The sequence below is a fragment of the Vigna unguiculata genome, chromosome 11, assembly GCF_004118075.2.
Source record: "Vigna unguiculata cultivar IT97K-499-35 chromosome 11, ASM411807v1, whole genome shotgun sequence".
In the NCBI taxonomy this organism is placed as follows: Eukaryota; Viridiplantae; Streptophyta; class Magnoliopsida; order Fabales; family Fabaceae; genus Vigna; species Vigna unguiculata.
In genome coordinates, this window is record NC_040289.1 from 32,018,632 (window position 1) to 32,037,607 (window position 18,976).

At 29.9% G+C, this 18,976-nt stretch overlaps 2 protein-coding genes across 2 annotated transcripts; both read right to left on the reverse strand.

The window, feature by feature from the left end:
* Nucleotides 1-3,519: 3,519 nt before the first annotated feature.
* On the reverse strand, nucleotides 3,520-4,826 carry LOC114169939 (vascular-related unknown protein 1-like). Its single transcript, XM_028055346.1, has 3 exons — nucleotides 4,454-4,826; nucleotides 3,975-4,028; nucleotides 3,520-3,843 (listed from the first exon to the last, which is right to left on the reverse strand). Exons 1-3 carry the CDS (start codon nucleotides 4,808-4,810, stop codon nucleotides 3,694-3,696), a joined length of 561 nt encoding a protein of 186 aa, XP_027911147.1. The 5' UTR covers nucleotides 4,811-4,826; the 3' UTR covers nucleotides 3,520-3,693.
* A 5,813-nt stretch (nucleotides 4,827-10,639) lies between these two features.
* Nucleotides 10,640-13,109, reverse strand: LOC114168583 (RING-box protein 1a-like). Its single transcript, XM_028053471.1, has 5 exons — nucleotides 12,895-13,109; nucleotides 12,758-12,808; nucleotides 12,615-12,674; nucleotides 11,018-11,089; nucleotides 10,640-10,935 (listed from the first exon to the last, which is right to left on the reverse strand). Exons 1-5 carry the CDS (start codon nucleotides 13,022-13,024, stop codon nucleotides 10,898-10,900), a joined length of 351 nt encoding a protein of 116 aa, XP_027909272.1. The 5' UTR covers nucleotides 13,025-13,109; the 3' UTR covers nucleotides 10,640-10,897.
* Nucleotides 13,110-18,976: the final 5,867 nt, after the last annotated feature.

The following is an 18,976-nucleotide window of genomic DNA, read 5'->3' on the forward strand; positions in this document are numbered from 1 at the left end:
ACGGATAATATATAATAAAGAAGTATATACTTAGCCTATCTTTGATATTAGAGTATGAGACAAACACCATAGGCAGGTTTGACTAGATCCTCCTACTCCTAGCTCTCTTCTTAAGGGTTTTGCTCTACTAAATCTTTTTTTTTTGTGTTCTTGATACAATTCACCATTAAATTTGTCTTTATTTCAAGATTTTTTTCCCACTTTTTAAACATAAAAACATATCATATTTCTTTTTCAAAAAATAGATCCCTAAAGATACAATGTTGCCAACCATGAGTATCTCTTTGATGACTCTAACCTGTATTCTGACTTATTATATAAAAAATGTTTTACTTGTTCGAGTTGACCATTAAAACTAAACATAAATTCTGATACTACTATTGAGATCTTTTGAGGGATATTCTAGGAAGATTCAATATCAATAAACCATGTGATAATTCAGGGACGAATTTAGTAATTTTTTTCTAAAAAAAATTAACTTCTCTTAATTTTCATGTGTTGAATGGTAACTTCAATTTTCAAAATATATATATATATATATATATATATATATATATATATATATATATATATATATATAAGTTAATTAAAAATTGAGCAAAGTTATGTGATTTTTTTGAAAATAAAATCATTGAATCGATTTTTGTGATAATTAATATAAGAGTTCAAGACACTCTTTAATTTAAATTTTTATCAAGACATTTTTTAATCTAAGACACTTTTTAATCTTTTTAATCTAAGACTTTAAGACAATGACTATGTGAGTCTTCTTCTTGATAAATTACATATATATTTTTTATTCAATACAAAGACCAAACTCACCTTTACATTCTTAACAAAAATATATTAATTTTAAATTTAAAAATTTAATTGAAGTTTTTTTTTCGAGAAACAATTAAATTGATAAAATTGTATCATAAAGAGCTATTAAATGTTGTAACAAGTACCTAAATTCGTTCCTAAAAGAAGAATGTTTTAAATAAAAATGTAATAATTATACCCACATACTTATACTGTCACGCAAATTTAAAAGATATCCTCCTTATTTTGATGAGAGCAATCTAACTTTTCAATATTTGTGATCACTTTTGTTAGTTTCCTTTTTTTTGATAATAATTATGAGAATAAGGACATCGAGTAAGGAATAACTAATATCTATTGATTTTATTATTTTTATATTAAAAGTAGAAATAATTAAACATATTAATTAAAAGAATTTTGTTAAAAAATTCATTAAAGTAATTAATATGCATTGAATCCTATAAAAAATATATAAGTAAGTATAATATTAAATTAAAAATCTGATCTAATCATAATTAATGTAATTTTATTTTATTTAAAAGACAAAAAGGCTCCATATGTGTTATATAAGTGTGTTTCATATTTTATTTAATATTCACCAATAAAAGTTAAAAATAATTAAATAATAAAATAACTATGTTTTAATATTATTAAAAATTAAATATAATAAAACACAAGAAAGTTTGAGTTAACCGAGCAACCAGCAAAACAAATAGTGTTAAATATCTACAAAATTTATAAAAAAACAACTAAGTATTAATTTGAGACTTCATCAAATTTTTTTTTTTGATTTCTCGATAATCTTTTCCAACAAAAAAGGAAAAACAATTTGAAGGAGTAGTAGAAAAACAATTTTTTTCCACAAAAAAATGTAATAATTTCATTATCGAAGATTTTATTTTCAAAATTTAAAGACATACCTTTTAAAGATTTACCGTCTTCACATTTGAAACTTTCATTTTGAGAGACTTTTGAAGTGTCACCAGAGATATTTTTTTTTCTTTTTAGTAGAAATTTTAAAAATTCTAAAATCATTCTTCTGCATCAGTACATTATTATCTAAAAATTTAAAAGGGTATTTTTGTCTTTATAAAATTTGTTATATGCATTTATACTATCTTAATTAATGTATTTAATTATTTCAACTTTCAATATAAAAATAAAAAACCAATGTAAATTAATTATCCTTAATCATTGCCATTAGGGCACTAGTTAGCATTCTCCTAATTAACATAGTATAAATATATATAGTAGATTTTATAAAGACCAAAATATCCTTCTAAATTTGTAAACAATAACTTTTTGATCCAACTTTGAAATTCTTAAGATCTTTATTAAAAAGCAAAACAAATATCTTTACTTTAGTTGTTTTTTTTTTTTGTAATTCTTTTAAATGTTTAACATTATTTTTTTACTGATTTTTTTTGTTAATTTAAACTTTTTTATGTTTTATTATATTTAACTTTTAACAAAATTAAGATATAATTATTTTATTATTTTTAATTTTTATTATTAAATATTAAATAAAATATTAAATATACAAACATTTTTGTCCTTTAAATAAAATTACATTAATAATTAATAGATCAATTTTTATTTAATATCATAGTTAATTATGTATTAAGTGCTCTTAGAGTAATGAACACTTGTTAGCAATACCTGATAAATAATGCACCATACACACATAAGAATAATAATAACATAAGCGAAATACTTTTCTTAAAATGCAATTTTATATAGTTTTTGGTACATAATGCAATGATATGTACAATGACATACACAAAAGTATCACCCAAAAATAAAAATATTCTTTTATACTGAGTATGGTATGACACGCAACAGGAATCCAACGACTTGCACGTTCTTTCTTTTTTTTTTCCTATTAAAATATTTATCTCATCCTCTTTAATTTTTCCCTTTTGTCTCTCATCATTTTTTCTTCTTTAATATTTATCTCACGCTGCTTTCAAGTTTAATAGGATTCTCAAAAACCACACATCATGACTTGTGTGTAAGTCACGGCACACAAAATTTCATTTCAACGATAATTAACGAAAATTCAAACAGGTGTTCACACGAATATCTGCACAAAGCAATTTTTTCTTATCAATAGTATAATAAACAAAATATTAAACAAATTTGATACCATTGAGGAAAATATTTCTCATACAAATGAAAAGTAACTTATTTTGTCATCATCCATAATTACTGTAGTTGTTGGAAAAAAAAAAATCAATGCTCACAGTACATAAATAAGCCTTCTTTTTACTTTATAAGCCAATTTTATGAAAATTGAATTAAACACGGAAAATTATCATAATATTACCTAAATCTAAAAACCCACCAAAAATATATTATAACAAAGATCAAAAACTCACGTCATACAATCAAATTTCTCTGTAAGTGTCATCTTACTATTTTTGGTAATTATTACGATTCATATAATTTGAAGTTTAATATTGACCAACTTACACCTGATTCATTCAACTGTTAATTATATATCTATTCTCTGTTTTGTTTTTGTTTTTGTTTTTTCTACCTGTACTCATTAGAAATAACCATGAATATTATTTATCAAAATCCACATTTGCTTTGCTAATTCAAGTTTCACTGTAATTAACAGATCTTAATTATGTCACAAATACTGAGTTATTTATGAATCATCAGAAAACTGAAACACTATACAGTTAATTAAGCTTTCCTTGAAGAACAAAAATATATGAAACTCCTAATGATATATGATTAATGAATATACAGATTATACATGACAGTGAGTGATGAAGGTGTTTAATATACAATTGAAGAAGTTGAGGCACATAGAAGAACAGAAAGAAAAGGAGACAAAGAGGGACAGATAGAGAGAGAAAGAAGGTATATAGAGAAAAGTATCAGTCACCCCAAATAATTAACCAACAAAGACAAAGGAACCAAGCATAACCCCCTTTTCTTCAACTCTGTGCAATCAACATTTTTTCCATTAAACTTTAATTCATCATCTCTCTTCAAATCTGAATAATGCTCTGATGATGTGAACCCCTTACCCTACACAATCATCATCATCATCATCATCAAACCATACATACATACATTTTGTCAGCAAAAAAAAAACTCATTTCTTCTCCTCAAATCATCATGAAAAGCAATAATTTATGTATATATTAATCCAGGTTTACCAGTTGATCATCATCCTTCCTAGAACTCATTTCACCTGGATTCAAGTCTCTCACCTGCAGATAGTAATTAATAAAGATGTTACAAGAAAAGGAAAAGACTTAGCATATATATCATTGGTGAACTGAGAAAAAGAAACAAAAATAAAAATCAAATGATAAAACTCATCTATTTTTATTTCTGTCGGTAAATGTTAGTTGTTAGTGGAAGAGTTGAATTTATAATCTTTTTAACCCTCGAGAGTTATAAGATGGTTTAGTAATAAAGTTATAAGGAGGATGGAAGAGGTCGTGAATTCAACTCTCCACTAATATTTGAAAGTTGGTTTGAAGGGTTTGGAACGAAGGATGGAAGAAGTTGTGAGTTCAACTGTCTCGAGTCAAGAGTAACACTAGAAGAAAAAACTTCTTCCATCCTTTTTCTAAATCTATCAAACCAATCATGTAATGAAATGATAAAACTGAGATGATAAAAAGCATACCTTGGGGCTATTGACAGGAGAGCTAGCAGTGTCTTCCAAAGGGTCATCTTGTGATATCTGTTTGGCTCTGGCTTTCTTGAAGGTCAATTTTTTGGGTGGATTAGGGGCAGTGGTGTTGCTACCCTTGAAAGAGGGAGAAGAGAGAAGATGATGATGATGGTGAGAAAATTTCCATGCAGCAGAAGAAGCAGCATCTGAGAGCAAAGATGAACCATCCAAACTGGAACAATAACTGGGTTCTATTCCTTTTGAGAAGTCTTCCAAGTAAGATGTCCATCCACTTTCTCCATCAGAACCGATTGGTTTCTTGCTCCCACCAACTATGCCCCTTGATGAACAATTCACAGAATGATCCATTAGTCAAACTCTAACAACACCACCATATATACTATATAGACAACCACAATAACAATAATAACAATAGTAATGATTATATAAAAACATATAATAACAACAATTATGAGTAGAATATAACAATTATAATACACTCCCTTTCATATTTTCTTTATTTTGTTTTTCTCTTTTCATTAAATGTTCACTTCAATTAAAGCATAGGAAATGTGAAATTATTTTATATTATAGTGTAATATAAAATAAACATGAAAAAGTAGATTTGTTATAAATGCATTCTTATTATAACTATATCTGAATATATAATTAGTGATGAATATAAAAAAAAAAATGAGGAATTTAACCGACTTAATATGTGAGATTCCCCTACCCTAAATCTAATATTAATTTGCTATTTTCCTAATGCAAGTGAATATTTTTAATAATAAGGTTTGGTGAGAGGTCGAGAGAAGTTTGGTATAGGAATTCATAACCGAAAGTTAGAGTGAAGAATGGAGAAAAAGAGAAGACATGCATACCGTAGATTCTTGAGGTGGGACAGAGGGTGTTTAGGAAGTTAAAGTAACAGTTGAAACTCTAACCGAAAACCAAACATAGAAAGATAGAAAGAAAACAAATTGTAGATAGAGAAACAGTTGACCTTTGCTGTTCGGAAACATGGTGTTTTGTTTTCCATTTTTCTCCTCAGGAGTGCTATGGGCACGCTTATGCTCCTACATTCGTTGAAACGTAATAATAAAATAGAAAGGGGAAAATAAATTAGTGTGATAAATGATGTAATGAAAAAAAAGTAAGGGTGAAAAAGTCAAAGAAGAAAATGAATACAAAATATACATATGGTAACTATTTATAAGTAAGAGTGAATCTAAGTTGTACAGTGAGTATAAATGAATAAATTGAGTATTACGTGAAGAAAAAGATATATTAATTTAAGGTATGGTACTTGAATTGGTGTCAAGTTTTTTATGTTAATTTAACTATAGTGTTTTGGTTTCCTTGTGAATCATCTTAAAAAGAAAAAAAACACATTAATAGTATTAAAAACAAATATTTGTCTTAGTTTGTGAATGACTATGTGGATTAATACCTTGGTAATTCACAATGTCGGTTGGTTTTATTGGTAATTAATATATAACAATGAACATCAATGATTTATCTTCTCTTCCAATTTAAAAGAAACTGAATTTTATTTATACTAATTATTTTTAAGTACTTTTGAATTTATTTTTGTGGATCCACGTTACGTTAAGAATTTAAGTATGAGTTAAACATTTTACTTTGAATAGAAATGAAAAAGTTGAGTTGTATATAAGAAAAATAAGACCTACAAACATGAAACCTTGATGTTTTATGTTGAAAGTGGTGTTAAGTTTCTTATATAGGTAATTCATACATCACTGGTGGTAAATCTCTCTAATGTAACCCAATAAAAAAAATTCTAACAGTAGTATTAGAGTCAACGATATTTGTGCCTTAGACAAATATATTTCATGTAATAAGACCAAACCGCATTTTAGACAAATAGAAGTGCACTAAAATAAATGAGTGGGACTTGTCCCATTATGGTAAAAATCAATGATAAAACCCAATTCACACTTGTGAGAGAAAAGATTAAGAATCGAAGCATGAGTTCAAAGTCTCATTGAGTAGAAATAAAAAAGTTGAGTGGTATATAAGAAAATAAGACCGACAAACATTAAGTCTTAATGTTTTATGTTGGATGTGGTATCAAATCTCTTATATGGTAACACATACCTTAAATGTGGTCAATCATCCCAATCTACTATAATAAAAAAATTCCAAGTTGAGGTGGATCTTCACCAAAATTTTTGGGGGAGCGAAAATAATATACTTAAAATTTATATATTTAATATTACTATGACTAATTCAATAAAAATGAATACATAATATATATCTATAACTATCAAAGAAATTACACATATTAAAAGGAATGTTTATCGTTTTTTCATATTTTTGAGCTCTTGAATCATAATTAAAATTTTCATTTTTTGATGTAAATAACCATATTATCTGCAAAATATTTATCTTCCATTTTATTATTGTGCATTTGATTCAAAAAGTCTTCACAAGCTTTCATCTCATTACTATGCGATGAGCAACCATATTATCATGTTTTCATCTTCACTAGTTTATTTATCAATTTTAAAAAATAAATTTATTCTTTTGTTTTTCATTAATATACCTATTTAAAAAAGAATTTTAAGATTAAAAAATAATTTATCATAATCTAATCAAAATTTGAGAGACATAATTACTAAAAAAACTATGATAATCAAGTTATAATTAAAAATCGACTATGAAAAATCACATAGTACATTGCTTCTTCTTCTATATTAATAAAAAATAAATATACAAAAAGGTCATGAGATAAAAAATAGTGCTAAATGTTAAACAAATATTTCACTATCAAATGAGACAAGAGAAAGTTACATTTTTTATTTATTTAAGAATGGAAGAGAAAATATGAAAAAATTAGGACAAAAATGATGAGTTTTTGTCTAACTTTTTTTTAGTAACAAAAAAAGCATAAGAAATGAATACAACATATGAGAAACTCAAAAGACAATGGAAGAAAAAATAAAAAAATATCTTAATAATTTTTTTTATATATTTGATTTTATGTTTTATTATTTATTATTATACTTTATAAAATAAATAAAAATATACATAATTTAATTTTCATTAATTTTTAATATAATATTATTTAATTTAAAAAGATATATACCATTTAAAAAAAATTTAAAATTTATATAATTTAAAAAAATTTAAATGTAAATAATGTAAAAAAAATCAAAATATTTGGGGGATGGGGGGCCGTGGCCCCCGCCTGCCCCTTCTAACATCTGTCCTTGAAGTCTAATATTAAAGTTAATGGTTTGTGCTGGTACATAACTTAGGTGAAGACAAATGTCTCGTTATAGTAAGACCCAATTGTGGTAAGGTTCAAAGAAAGTGTGTTGAAATAAATGGGTAGGACAAATATATTCTATTGTAGTAGAAACCAATGATAAAACCCAACTCGCATTTGTTAGGTAGATGGTAAGGAATCCAAGCATGAGATGAAAGTCTCACATTAAGTCGTAAGGTTTTATGTTGGATGTAGTGTTAGGTCTTTTATATGGGTAACTCAAAGTGATTAATCTTCTCTAATCTATCAAATAAAAAATTACAATAGTAGTATTATAGTTGAGAGTTTGTCTTGATGTTCAGTTTAGACAGAGACAAGTATGTCATGTTACGGTATTGACCCAACCATAATTAGGGTTAATGAAAGTATGTTGAGATAAAGAGATGGGACAAGTATATGTCCTATTGTGGTAGAAACTAGTGATAAAACTCAACTCATATTTGTGGAGTAAACTCTTAGAAATCTAAGTCTGAAATGGAAATCTTATATTAACTAGAAATGAAAAGATTGAATGGTATATAAGAAAAACAATACCCAAAAATATTAAACGACAACTTATTCGCAGAAGTGATTAATCTTCCAAATCTATCTCAATGAAAAATTGCAATCACAGTATTAGAATGTAAGAAAAACAATTAGAAATTCAAGTTTAAGCTAAAAGTTTTGCATTGAGTTTAAATAGATAGTTGAATAGTATATAAGAAAAATAAAATCGATAAACTCATGTATAGATTTCTAACGAATTATCTATACCATTGAAATAGAGTATATAAATAAAGTGTTTAGAACCCGTTTAATAAGTTGAATTAAGTTTAATTTTTTTTCCAATATGTTATTTTTCTATTGCCTATCATCTGCAAATGTTTAAAATTATGGTTATGGTATTGAAAAATTTATATACCCTCCTTATCTCTAACATTATTTTTAATTCAAATTTGAGTTTCACAGTTAATGCCTTGTTAAAAACAATAGACCTTAATATATTCCAGCTATAAACCAAAATAACATGATGGTGAAGGTACATAGTTTTGTCTTTTTCATCTTTTATTATTTTACACCATAACAAGATGAACTCATTAAGCACAAACATAAAGTATTACTGATATTAGTTGCACTTTTTCTTGGTATGATTCTCTACCCAAATTCTTATGGGTTGATGCTTATCGAACTGTAAGTTTTAATCAATAGGTTCAAAGAACACTAGATCATGCAATGTATGGGTACTAAATCTTTAGTTTTAGATTCGGTCATGAGCATAGTTTGATTTCTTTTATATCACATAAATAATACAAAGTGTTAACTGGATTAGCATAACATTGGTAACAACCATTAATCTAAGAAAATTTGTACTTTTAAATATGTAGGATAAGACAAATGATTCCATAGAGATTTGTATTTAACGCAGATAAAAAAAATTCATATCATATCAACTACAATTGAAAATCGATGCGTGAGACTTCGAAACGCAATTTTATCCGAGTTTTGGAAGGCATTTCTTTTGCTTTTCTCTTTTAGGTCGAACTTAAAAGTTGCTTATTTATGCACAAAATTAGCTAAAATTTGGTCAAGCAACTATAAGCTATATTTAGTTATATAATAACGGCTGAAATGCGTAAATATTTTATCTAGTCTTTGTAAAATAAATGTTTTTGATTGTACCCCATATAAGTCTTTGTTTTATTTTTTATTCCTCTAAAATTTACAATTATATTTTTTTGGTGAAAATCAATTATAATTATTTATTGTGGCCCATAATATATTTATTACATGGACAAGGGACCTAACAAATCTGGTAGCTATAATATACTACGAGATTCGAAGATTCGCAATGTGTAATCGGTGTCCAACTGTATAGCTGTACTTTGAAACTGCGACTAATTATGTGGCCATGTACGACAATATTTTCTTTAGAATATCAAGTATAAAATTTTCTAATTTCGTATAGATATTTCATATTCTTTTGTACTAATTTTTTTTACAATTCAAAAATTAATCCACTAATTAATAATTACTTATCTCTCTAAAATAAAGAAAAAAGTTGAAAATAATAAAAAATATTACAAAATAAAAAAATCAATAAACTAAAATTTTAAAGTAAAATACTGTAATACACTTATATTTAAGTCAAACTAGCCCATAAACTAAATTAACATCCCTAAACACGGAAAGAGTAATCACTTTTGACAACTATTTCATATTTAAAGTAACATCATTAAAAATTGGTTCTTATATCAGTATTTTAAAATAAACAAATCACACTACCTAATCATTAGATTTATTTTATAATGCACAATTCTCTGGGGAAATTTTAGCCTCAGATTAGAGGGTCACGGCCCGAGAAAGGCAGACATTATGATCGGTTTAGTTCTGTATATAAGTTTACTTTTAAAATCAAAAGACATGGACCCGTGCCAAATAATTTTTCAGTCCAAATTATGCTCCTGCGTGTTCTTATAATTTATTTTTCTACTTTTTCATTGGTTCTTTATTAATATATACTGTTTACAAAATTAAACAATTTGGTACTACACTAGACCACAAGTATACAACATTTTTTTTTTCTTATCAATGACAGAGAGGTAGCATTGCATGATATAAGTGAAAACGCACACCTTAGATACTGAGCCTCGTAGTGCATTAATAATGCAGGCTAGGCTATTGCTTCCTGCACCCTCTCAATTTTCTTCCTGCATCCCATCATAATTTCCGGAATTTTTTTTTCTGAAATTGATTTAATGTGTTTCAGAAAATAAACTCAAATAATGAGATACATGGAGAAATTTGATGGAGTGTAGGAAGAAACAGCCAAATGAGGAAGCAGTCCACCCAATGAGGAAATGTGTATTGAAATGTAATGATAACAATATGCTCAAATGAGATTGAGAAGAAAAAAGAGACCATTATCAAGAAAAATTAACCAACTCATACATAAACACCACTAGTGGAAAAAGCTGATAGGAAGCTGATGAAATAGATAAATCAAAACATTAAAATAAACTTTACATATACCATCTGTGTATATTAAACTCCATCTGGCAAACTGATTCCTTGAACATAACAAATTCAGTAGACAAGCGAAAGAAAATAAGAGACAGAGTTGTAAATATTAAAAATAAAGGATAGACAGTACAAATGTCCAAGGAGATCTCAACAGCGTTGGAGTTCTAGTGGCCGTATTTCTGAAACTCCCACTCACTGTTATCTGTAAAGGCACAGAAACACAAGTTAGAAAAGCACTTCTTAATCCATAAGGTACCAAAGGAAAAGCATATTGTTACAAATACCTAGAGGACAAACTTGACGGGTCTTGAGCCATCGACTAATGCAGTGGAAGTGAAAAGCATGGTTACAAACCCCTGAATAAAGTAGCAGTTTGAGTAATTCAATCAAACTAAGAAAAATACTAACAACCACAGAAGACTACATAATATTCTTTGAAGTCTCAACTAAACTGAACTGGCACAACATTTTTACTCATGACATGGTGATTGTCTCATAGACTCGTACTGAGAGTATAAAATAATCCATGATCTCTATACTCCTAAGAAAATATAAGGTACAGAAACCTTAAATATAACCAAAATACAATATATGATGTGCTTGGCAATAACTGCTAGTATCTTCATTAGTTGTAAAGTGCAGAGCAACATATCCCATGGGTTAGATGTTTACAGTTGAACTTTTGGGCTATGCAATAAGAATATTATTGTTCTTGCAATAAAAAAGGTTATTTCCTATTCACATCATAAGCTGCTAGGACAAATATGATGGAAACAATATTTTCATGTTTCCAAAGCAGACTCTGCTTCATTTTGCTTATGAATAAGCATATCTTTAATGGCTTAATTTTGCTTATAATCTAGTACACCCTTAATAGCCATAGCAAAACGAGGAAGAGGAAGCGCCACAAGATTCAGCAATCAAATTGAAAGAAAACACTAAATTTAATAATCGTAGTACAGTAGTATACTGAATTTGCTTCAGTTTAACAGATGAAGAAAAACATAAAACGGGGAGGATATAATAACACATAAAGTGGGGGGATATAATAAAGGTCAAAATATAGTCTCAATTATGACGTTAAACAATCAAATATAGAAACATTAACTTAAAACTAGCTTGCATCCACCCTCCTAGAACAAAAAACACCTGTTGTCTCCTCCCTCAAGATCTAGGGCCCCAATAACAACCTTGCTTTGAGATAAAGGTTTTGATTCTTCAGTCAAATTATATATTAATGATTTAATTTGCCATACATTAATGATAATACGCCCACTTTGAACATGACAGCAGCAACAACTTACCCTCTCTTTATGTAAAAACAAAATTCCAACATATTTACTTGCAATAGATATTGAAGAACTCCAACTAAAGAATGTTTTATTATTTTTGTTCCGACCTCAAACGAGATAACATCATTAACATCAATCACCACATCTGAAGTACTGTGAGCTTGGAGCCTAAGTTATGTCACAGTTTTGTCCTTAAGTATCTCGAAGTGTTGAAGGAAGAGGATGTATTTAATCTGACCTAGACCTCGACTCCTAAGCTGGGACTATTGGTGTACAGAACAATCCTCAAGTCGAGGATTAGAAGAGTTTTCGTCTATATACGGCGGCACAGAACAAACCTCGAGTCAAGGGTTAGGAGAGTTTTCGTCTACATACGGCGCCGGCAATGTTCCTTTGGTGCCTAAACCACGTAATATAGGACCATTGGGGGTACCGCAACCGGAACAGTTTTAATTTTAAATTTAAATTATAATACTCCTACAATTATATCTACCTTCCTCAACCCTAAGGTAAAACAACAGACGAATATCAAGTATTGTCAAGACCTATTTCAAATAAAACCAGCAATTAGAGCGAATCAGAAACATACCCCACGCCACAGTGCATTCTTCGCTAGTTGCGCTGGCCTGGTTGGCTTGGCACTCGATGCCTGAAATCAGGGACCAAAAGTTCAAAATCGGAACTAATCGCTTCAAATTGAAAAACAGTTTTCGATTGAAAGAACACGCTTACATAGATCCATGATGTGGTTCCGGCAGATAGCACAGTTATCGACAACGATGTCTGCCAAAAATACAGAAAAAATAGTGAATCCCCAAAAATAAGAAAAAATCAAGGGAAAAATTAGGGTTTAAGGAGAAAACAAATACCCCAAGCCCAGAGTGCGACGGCGTTCCATTTCTTGATCTCGAAACGCTTGGGCTTCTTGGAAGACGGCCCGGCGCTGCTCGATGGCTCGCCAGCCGGAATCATTGGCACGTCGGAATCAAGAGTCGCCATGCCCCTTTCTCGAGCGGTCGGTACTGTGGGTGATTTGTTAAGTGCTTTCTTTAATTGAATCAACAATAGTGAATAAAGGTCTTCTACGTTTCTAACAACAACTCTTTAATGGATTGGGCTATTTTGTTTATTTAATGGGCTTGTTACTATCGGGCTGATCCTTATCTTATTGAAGGACTGGGAACTTCTTCCTGCACCCGGTAAATCCACAATTTTCTTCCTATATTTTTACGTAATTTTTATTTGATTTTTTCTTTTTGGAATTGTATAATTTGAAAGTTATTATTTGACTCCCGAACTGTGTAATTAGAAGTCAAAAATGACTTCTTGATTTTAAAAATCCAAAAATCATTTTTTTCTTTAAAAATACCTTTAAATCGCACAATTCAAAAATAAAAATTGTCATTTAAACTGTGTAACTCGAAATGAATGATTTTTGAATTGTTTAATCTAAATTATTATTAAGTCCTTTGTGTTTGACAATAATAATATGATTTTAGGACGGAGGTAGGTACATAAAGTTTAATTTATATTGAATGCAATGAACTGCATGAAGAAACTTAGGGAGGTGCAAGAAGAAATTGCCCAGTGAAATTCTTGGTCAATTGTTTTTCCAGGTGCAAAAGAATTTCGTATAGATGTTAAATATAAATGTTAGATTATTGGTTCGGGTAACATAGGGTTTTCCTTTATATTCAATTCAACGTGCACACCGAAGATATTTTAGGAAAAGTTTTTTTTTTTTGTTAGAATACTTATTTAATAATTATATATATACATAAGTATACAATTGTCTCTCACAAGAAAAATCGGTCTCTACCAAAAAGAGATTTTACTGAATTGACTATATGTACAATTTTTTAATAAATTTTTATTTAAATAAAGTCAATTTGACGTATAATATAGTTTTAAAAATAAAAGTAAATATTGAAAATAATCTAACAAATCATGTATATGTAATATATTTAAAATTTACTCTGCATAATTATTAAAATAATATAAAAAAATATCATTAAATTATTGAAATTGTGTGTGTATATATATAACACATTTTATTTGCTTGATTCTTTAACTGACAAAACTAGATTTTTGGTTTTTCAGTTGCGTGAAAGGAAATAGAAGAAAACTTGGGATGGAATGCAATTTGAAGAGAACATTAATTCTGTAGAAAATGTGAAGTGTGAAGTATGCAGGCAATGTTTGATTTTAATTTATGAAGCAAATCATTTATTGTAGGGAAATAAAGTGCACGAAATCCCTTTCTTCATTGAATCCTATTATAGTTGTTCTATCATGAGTTGTGTAGAATCCACATCCTACCAACGCCTAGACAGAAGAAAGAAGATTTAAATTTCATAATAAATCTTCTACCTACGATATCTGTTTCTATAACAGGGCATTAAAAGAAGTGTGAAGCATAAATTTAAGATCATTCAATTAATGTTCAATGCAAAGATTTAGTTATATTAAAGAGGCTTTCAAAAATCAAACTTACGTTGACATTTAACTATTTCTCATGTTCTATGTGATACAAGTACATTATTCTAAACCTATTAAACGAAAAGTGTGTATAGAGTTTGCTAATCTTTTACTTTGATTTTTGAGTGGAATCGTTTTGACCTTAAAATAAAAAATAAAAAAAATATTTTCATTTTAATTATTGAATTGGTGTTCATATTAAAAAAATACTTTTATATTCTACAATGAATTTTAGAGAATCAATATACTATCATATTCTATATTAATGGTTGGAAAATTAATGTAGTATAATTTTTCTAACATCAAGGAATGTCTGCTTTCTCGTTTTGCTAAGCACTACTCATCCACTACCATATAAAACAAAATTTAATACAAATCTAACTTAACCAACAAATCACCATTTTCCATCATCTACCCCACCATCTAATTAAACCAAAACTTGTATACAAAATGCTTTATATGAGTAGATGTTATTGATAGAATTCTCATGAGAGTGAACCCAATAAAAAAAACAAAGACAACCAACAAAGAGAAAAAGAGAACGATGACTGACAAAGAGCAAACAAAGATAGCTCAACACTAAGTGATTATGTTGAAGGATTTTGTATAATAAAAAAAAAACAGGCTAGTACATTGAATGTAAACTTCCTTTTATGAGTTTCTTTTGTTATTGAAAAGAATTCAACTCACAACTTCTCTCATTCTTCCTACTAAACCAACTTTATTTTTTCGAAATATTAATAGAGGATTGAAATGTGAGAAAAACTCAGGCAACTGATATAAACTTTGTATGAAATTTATGGAAATTATTAACCACGGTCACAGATAGAGTATGCAAATTGGGAATGAAATAGTAACACTCTAATTCTATACAATAATAGAAATTTGTGATTACCATCAACTAGCAGTTATAATAAATCCATTCCGTTGAGATTGTCATTCCTGATCCAAGATAGAAAAAGAAGATTTCAAGAGGTCATGATTCTGGAAGAACAAATCAGGGGGAAGAACAAAGAGAATTTTCAGAGAAGAAGCTTTACCACACGCATAATGACCTCAAAGCATGCAAACCTTCAAAAATACATTTTCTTTCTTACGCCTCATGTTTTTCCTTCTCCCTTTTCCTTATGGATCGGTTGACATGTGGCCCTGTGGTATAACTAACTTATTCCCCACATCCAGCTCAACATTTATTTGGCTCTCTTTTTCTTTGCATGTTACAATACTTCCTCTACTAACAACAACTTTAGCCTTAAGGTTGAATTCTGGAAAGGAGTCTTGTATCTCATCTACATCCTCCCATGTGGTAGTAGCTAGATCCAAGGATTCCCATTGGATTAATACTTGAAGAACAGGCTGGGAACTTCTCATAATAATTCTAGACTTTAACACTTGAAATGGTCGAACAAATGGACCAATTTCAGTAGTAGTTTGGGACAACGGTAGGTATGTTTGGGAAGGACACCTTATAAATGCCTTAAGCAAATATACATGGAACACCGAGTGAATTCAGGCAGTATCTGGAAGCTATAACTTATAAGCAACTTCTCCAATTATGGCTAAAACTTCAAAAGGACCACAATAACGAATACTTAATTTCTAATATTTCCTTAAAGCAATGAAATGATATCTATAAGGTTGTAATTTGACTAAGACCAAGTCACCTACATCAAACTTCATATCCCGCCTCATGTACTGTTGGGACTTAAACAGATTCAATTTCAATTAGGCATATCTTATGTCTTGATTTTTTAATGTTTATGGAGGGGGAACATGATGGAGAAAGAAAAGGTTGAAGATGATCTAGGAGAAGAAACATAGACACAAAATATAAGTGACAGACGAGAAGAGACAAAGAAATAGCAGGCCAGCCCATTAGCCTACTGATTCGTTTAGTAACGGGATATGTTCAACCTTTAGACCCGTTTTCTGATGTCGGGCTGACCCAACCCGACCCGATTTTGACGAATTAGAAGCGGGATGGGCCTAAATGGGCCGGGTCAACCCGTTTTTACATCCCTAATTTCAATTGTTGAAGAGTGGCATCACGAGCTAGGAGCATATCTTTAACACAAATGAGATCATTAAAAGTAGTTTTATTCTTGATGACGGTAGGAGGATCTCTACCGTATAAAACCTTCAAAGGTGTCATTCCAATACTTTGATGCCAAGAGCAATTATACCAAAATTGAGCCCATGGAAGCATAGAATGGTAAGATACATTTCTAAGGTTTTATTCAAAACCTCTCTTTGCCCATTGGATTGCGGATGGTAACACGAATTGATAGCAAGTGTGGTACCTTGAGCCTTGAAAAGATATTGCCATAATGAGCTCATGAAAAATGGTCCTTGTCCGACACAATGGGACGTAGAATACCATACAATTTAACTATGTTATTAACAGAAGCTTCAACAATGATCTTACTGGTATAGTCAACCATAATTTTGGCAACTCTAACATGTCCTCCAACTTTGAAAGAGTGAGATTCCAATAACACCTGATTAATAATGTCCTTTTCCCCTAGGAGCATGATACGACCCTTCCAAATTAATACCCCATCCTTAATCAAATATCCTTGGGACTGTAACAGAGCTGCCACATTTGTCATATAATTCCTTTAATTGAGTATCTTGTTGAGTGAGTTCAACCACCCTTTGAAACCGTAAATTTCTTGGTTCTGACCATGCTATCATAACACTTTTAGTGAATGGTGAAATCAAAACCCCAAAACTTGGGTAACCGGTGTTGTTGCTCTAGGGTTTGCAAACGCTGCTCTACCAATTCTTTTAAGCTCTTCTGGTTCGTTTTAATAATAAACTTGTGGCCCAAGAGATAGTGTCTAAACTTGGCCAATGCATCCATAATTGCATAAAACTCACGTGTATACACAAATTGTTGTTGCATTCGTAATGACAAATTCTTAGAGAAATAAGCTATGGGATGATTAGTTTGACTTAATATTGCACCGACCCTAAAACCATAAGCATCAGTTTCAAGCACAAAGGGTTCTGAAAAATTCGATAGTGTTAAAACAAGGATTATGGTGAGTGCTGCTTTCAATTGGTGAAAGGCCTGGGTCGCTACGTTAGTCCATGTAAAAGCATTTTTCTTCAACAAATCAGTGAGGGGGGGGGGTTGCAATTTGGACATACCCTTTAACAAAGCGTCTATAATACCTTGTAAGACCAAGAAAACAATGCAATTGTTTCAAATTCAGTGGTCTTGGCTGTGATTGGACAACCTCCACCTTGTTACCATCCATAGCAACCCTGGACCCTAAGATGGTGTGGCCAAGGTAGTATATTTCTTGTACGCCAAAGGAGCATATGAAGAACCATGCATACAATTGATTTTGTTGCAAAATCTGCAAAACCACCTTTAATTGATACACATGTTCCTTTAAAGATGAACTATAAACAAAGTTATCATAAAAAAAACGAGAACAAAATTTTCTCAATATGCTCTAAAATATATCATTCATAAGACTATGAAAGGTGGTTGGTGCGTTGGTGAGGCCAAATAGCATAACCAACCACTCAAAATGATCATGGTGTGTGTGAAAAGTCGTTTTGTGATGATCCTCAGGATTTAACAAGATTTGATGATATCCCATTCGTAAATCGAACTTAGAAATTTTTTTTGCGCTAAATAGCTAATTAATCAGCTCATCCACTGTTGGTATAGGAAAATTGTCCTTTATAGTGATGACATTCAAAGCTCTATAATTGGTACAAACCCTCCAAGAACCATCCTTCTTTTTCACAAGTATAATGGGGGAAGAGAAATGACTATTGCTTGGTTCTATAATTCCTTCTTGAAGCATGTCAGCAACCAACTTCTCAATTTCCTCCTTTTGACTATGAGGATAGCGATAAGGCTTCACCTTCACTAGGGTTGATCCTTCCATTAAAGGAATTGAGTGATCCTGAACACGCAGAGGAGGCAAGGTCGATGGTGTAGAGAAAACTTAAACATATGTGTGCAATAATGATGAAATTTCAGGTGCTAAATCAATAAGTAATTCTAACATAGGAAAAGACTGAGCATTAGGATCCATCAATTGCATGCTATAGACCTCAACAATGGAATTGGTAGTGACCAATTTGTGTATATGATGCAAGTGGGCCTGCATGGGAACATGATCAACCACTCCTTGAAAAGTAACAAACTTACCATTATAGAAGAATTTTAAACTCAAAGATCCATAATTAGAAATATGGGGACCCAAAGTTTTTAACCAATTAGCTCTCAAAATAAGATCGGCACCAAAAATTGGAAGTAAATATACAGACAATTGAAACACATGCTCATGAGCATGGATAAGCAATTTCTGAATGAAACCATCAAGTGTCATATAATTCTTGTTTCCCACTATAACTTTGAACATGGGTGCGGGTTCCACTAGAAGCTTCAAAAATTTTGCATTGCAAAAAATTGTCAAAACTTCCTCCATCTACTAAAACCGTCACAGG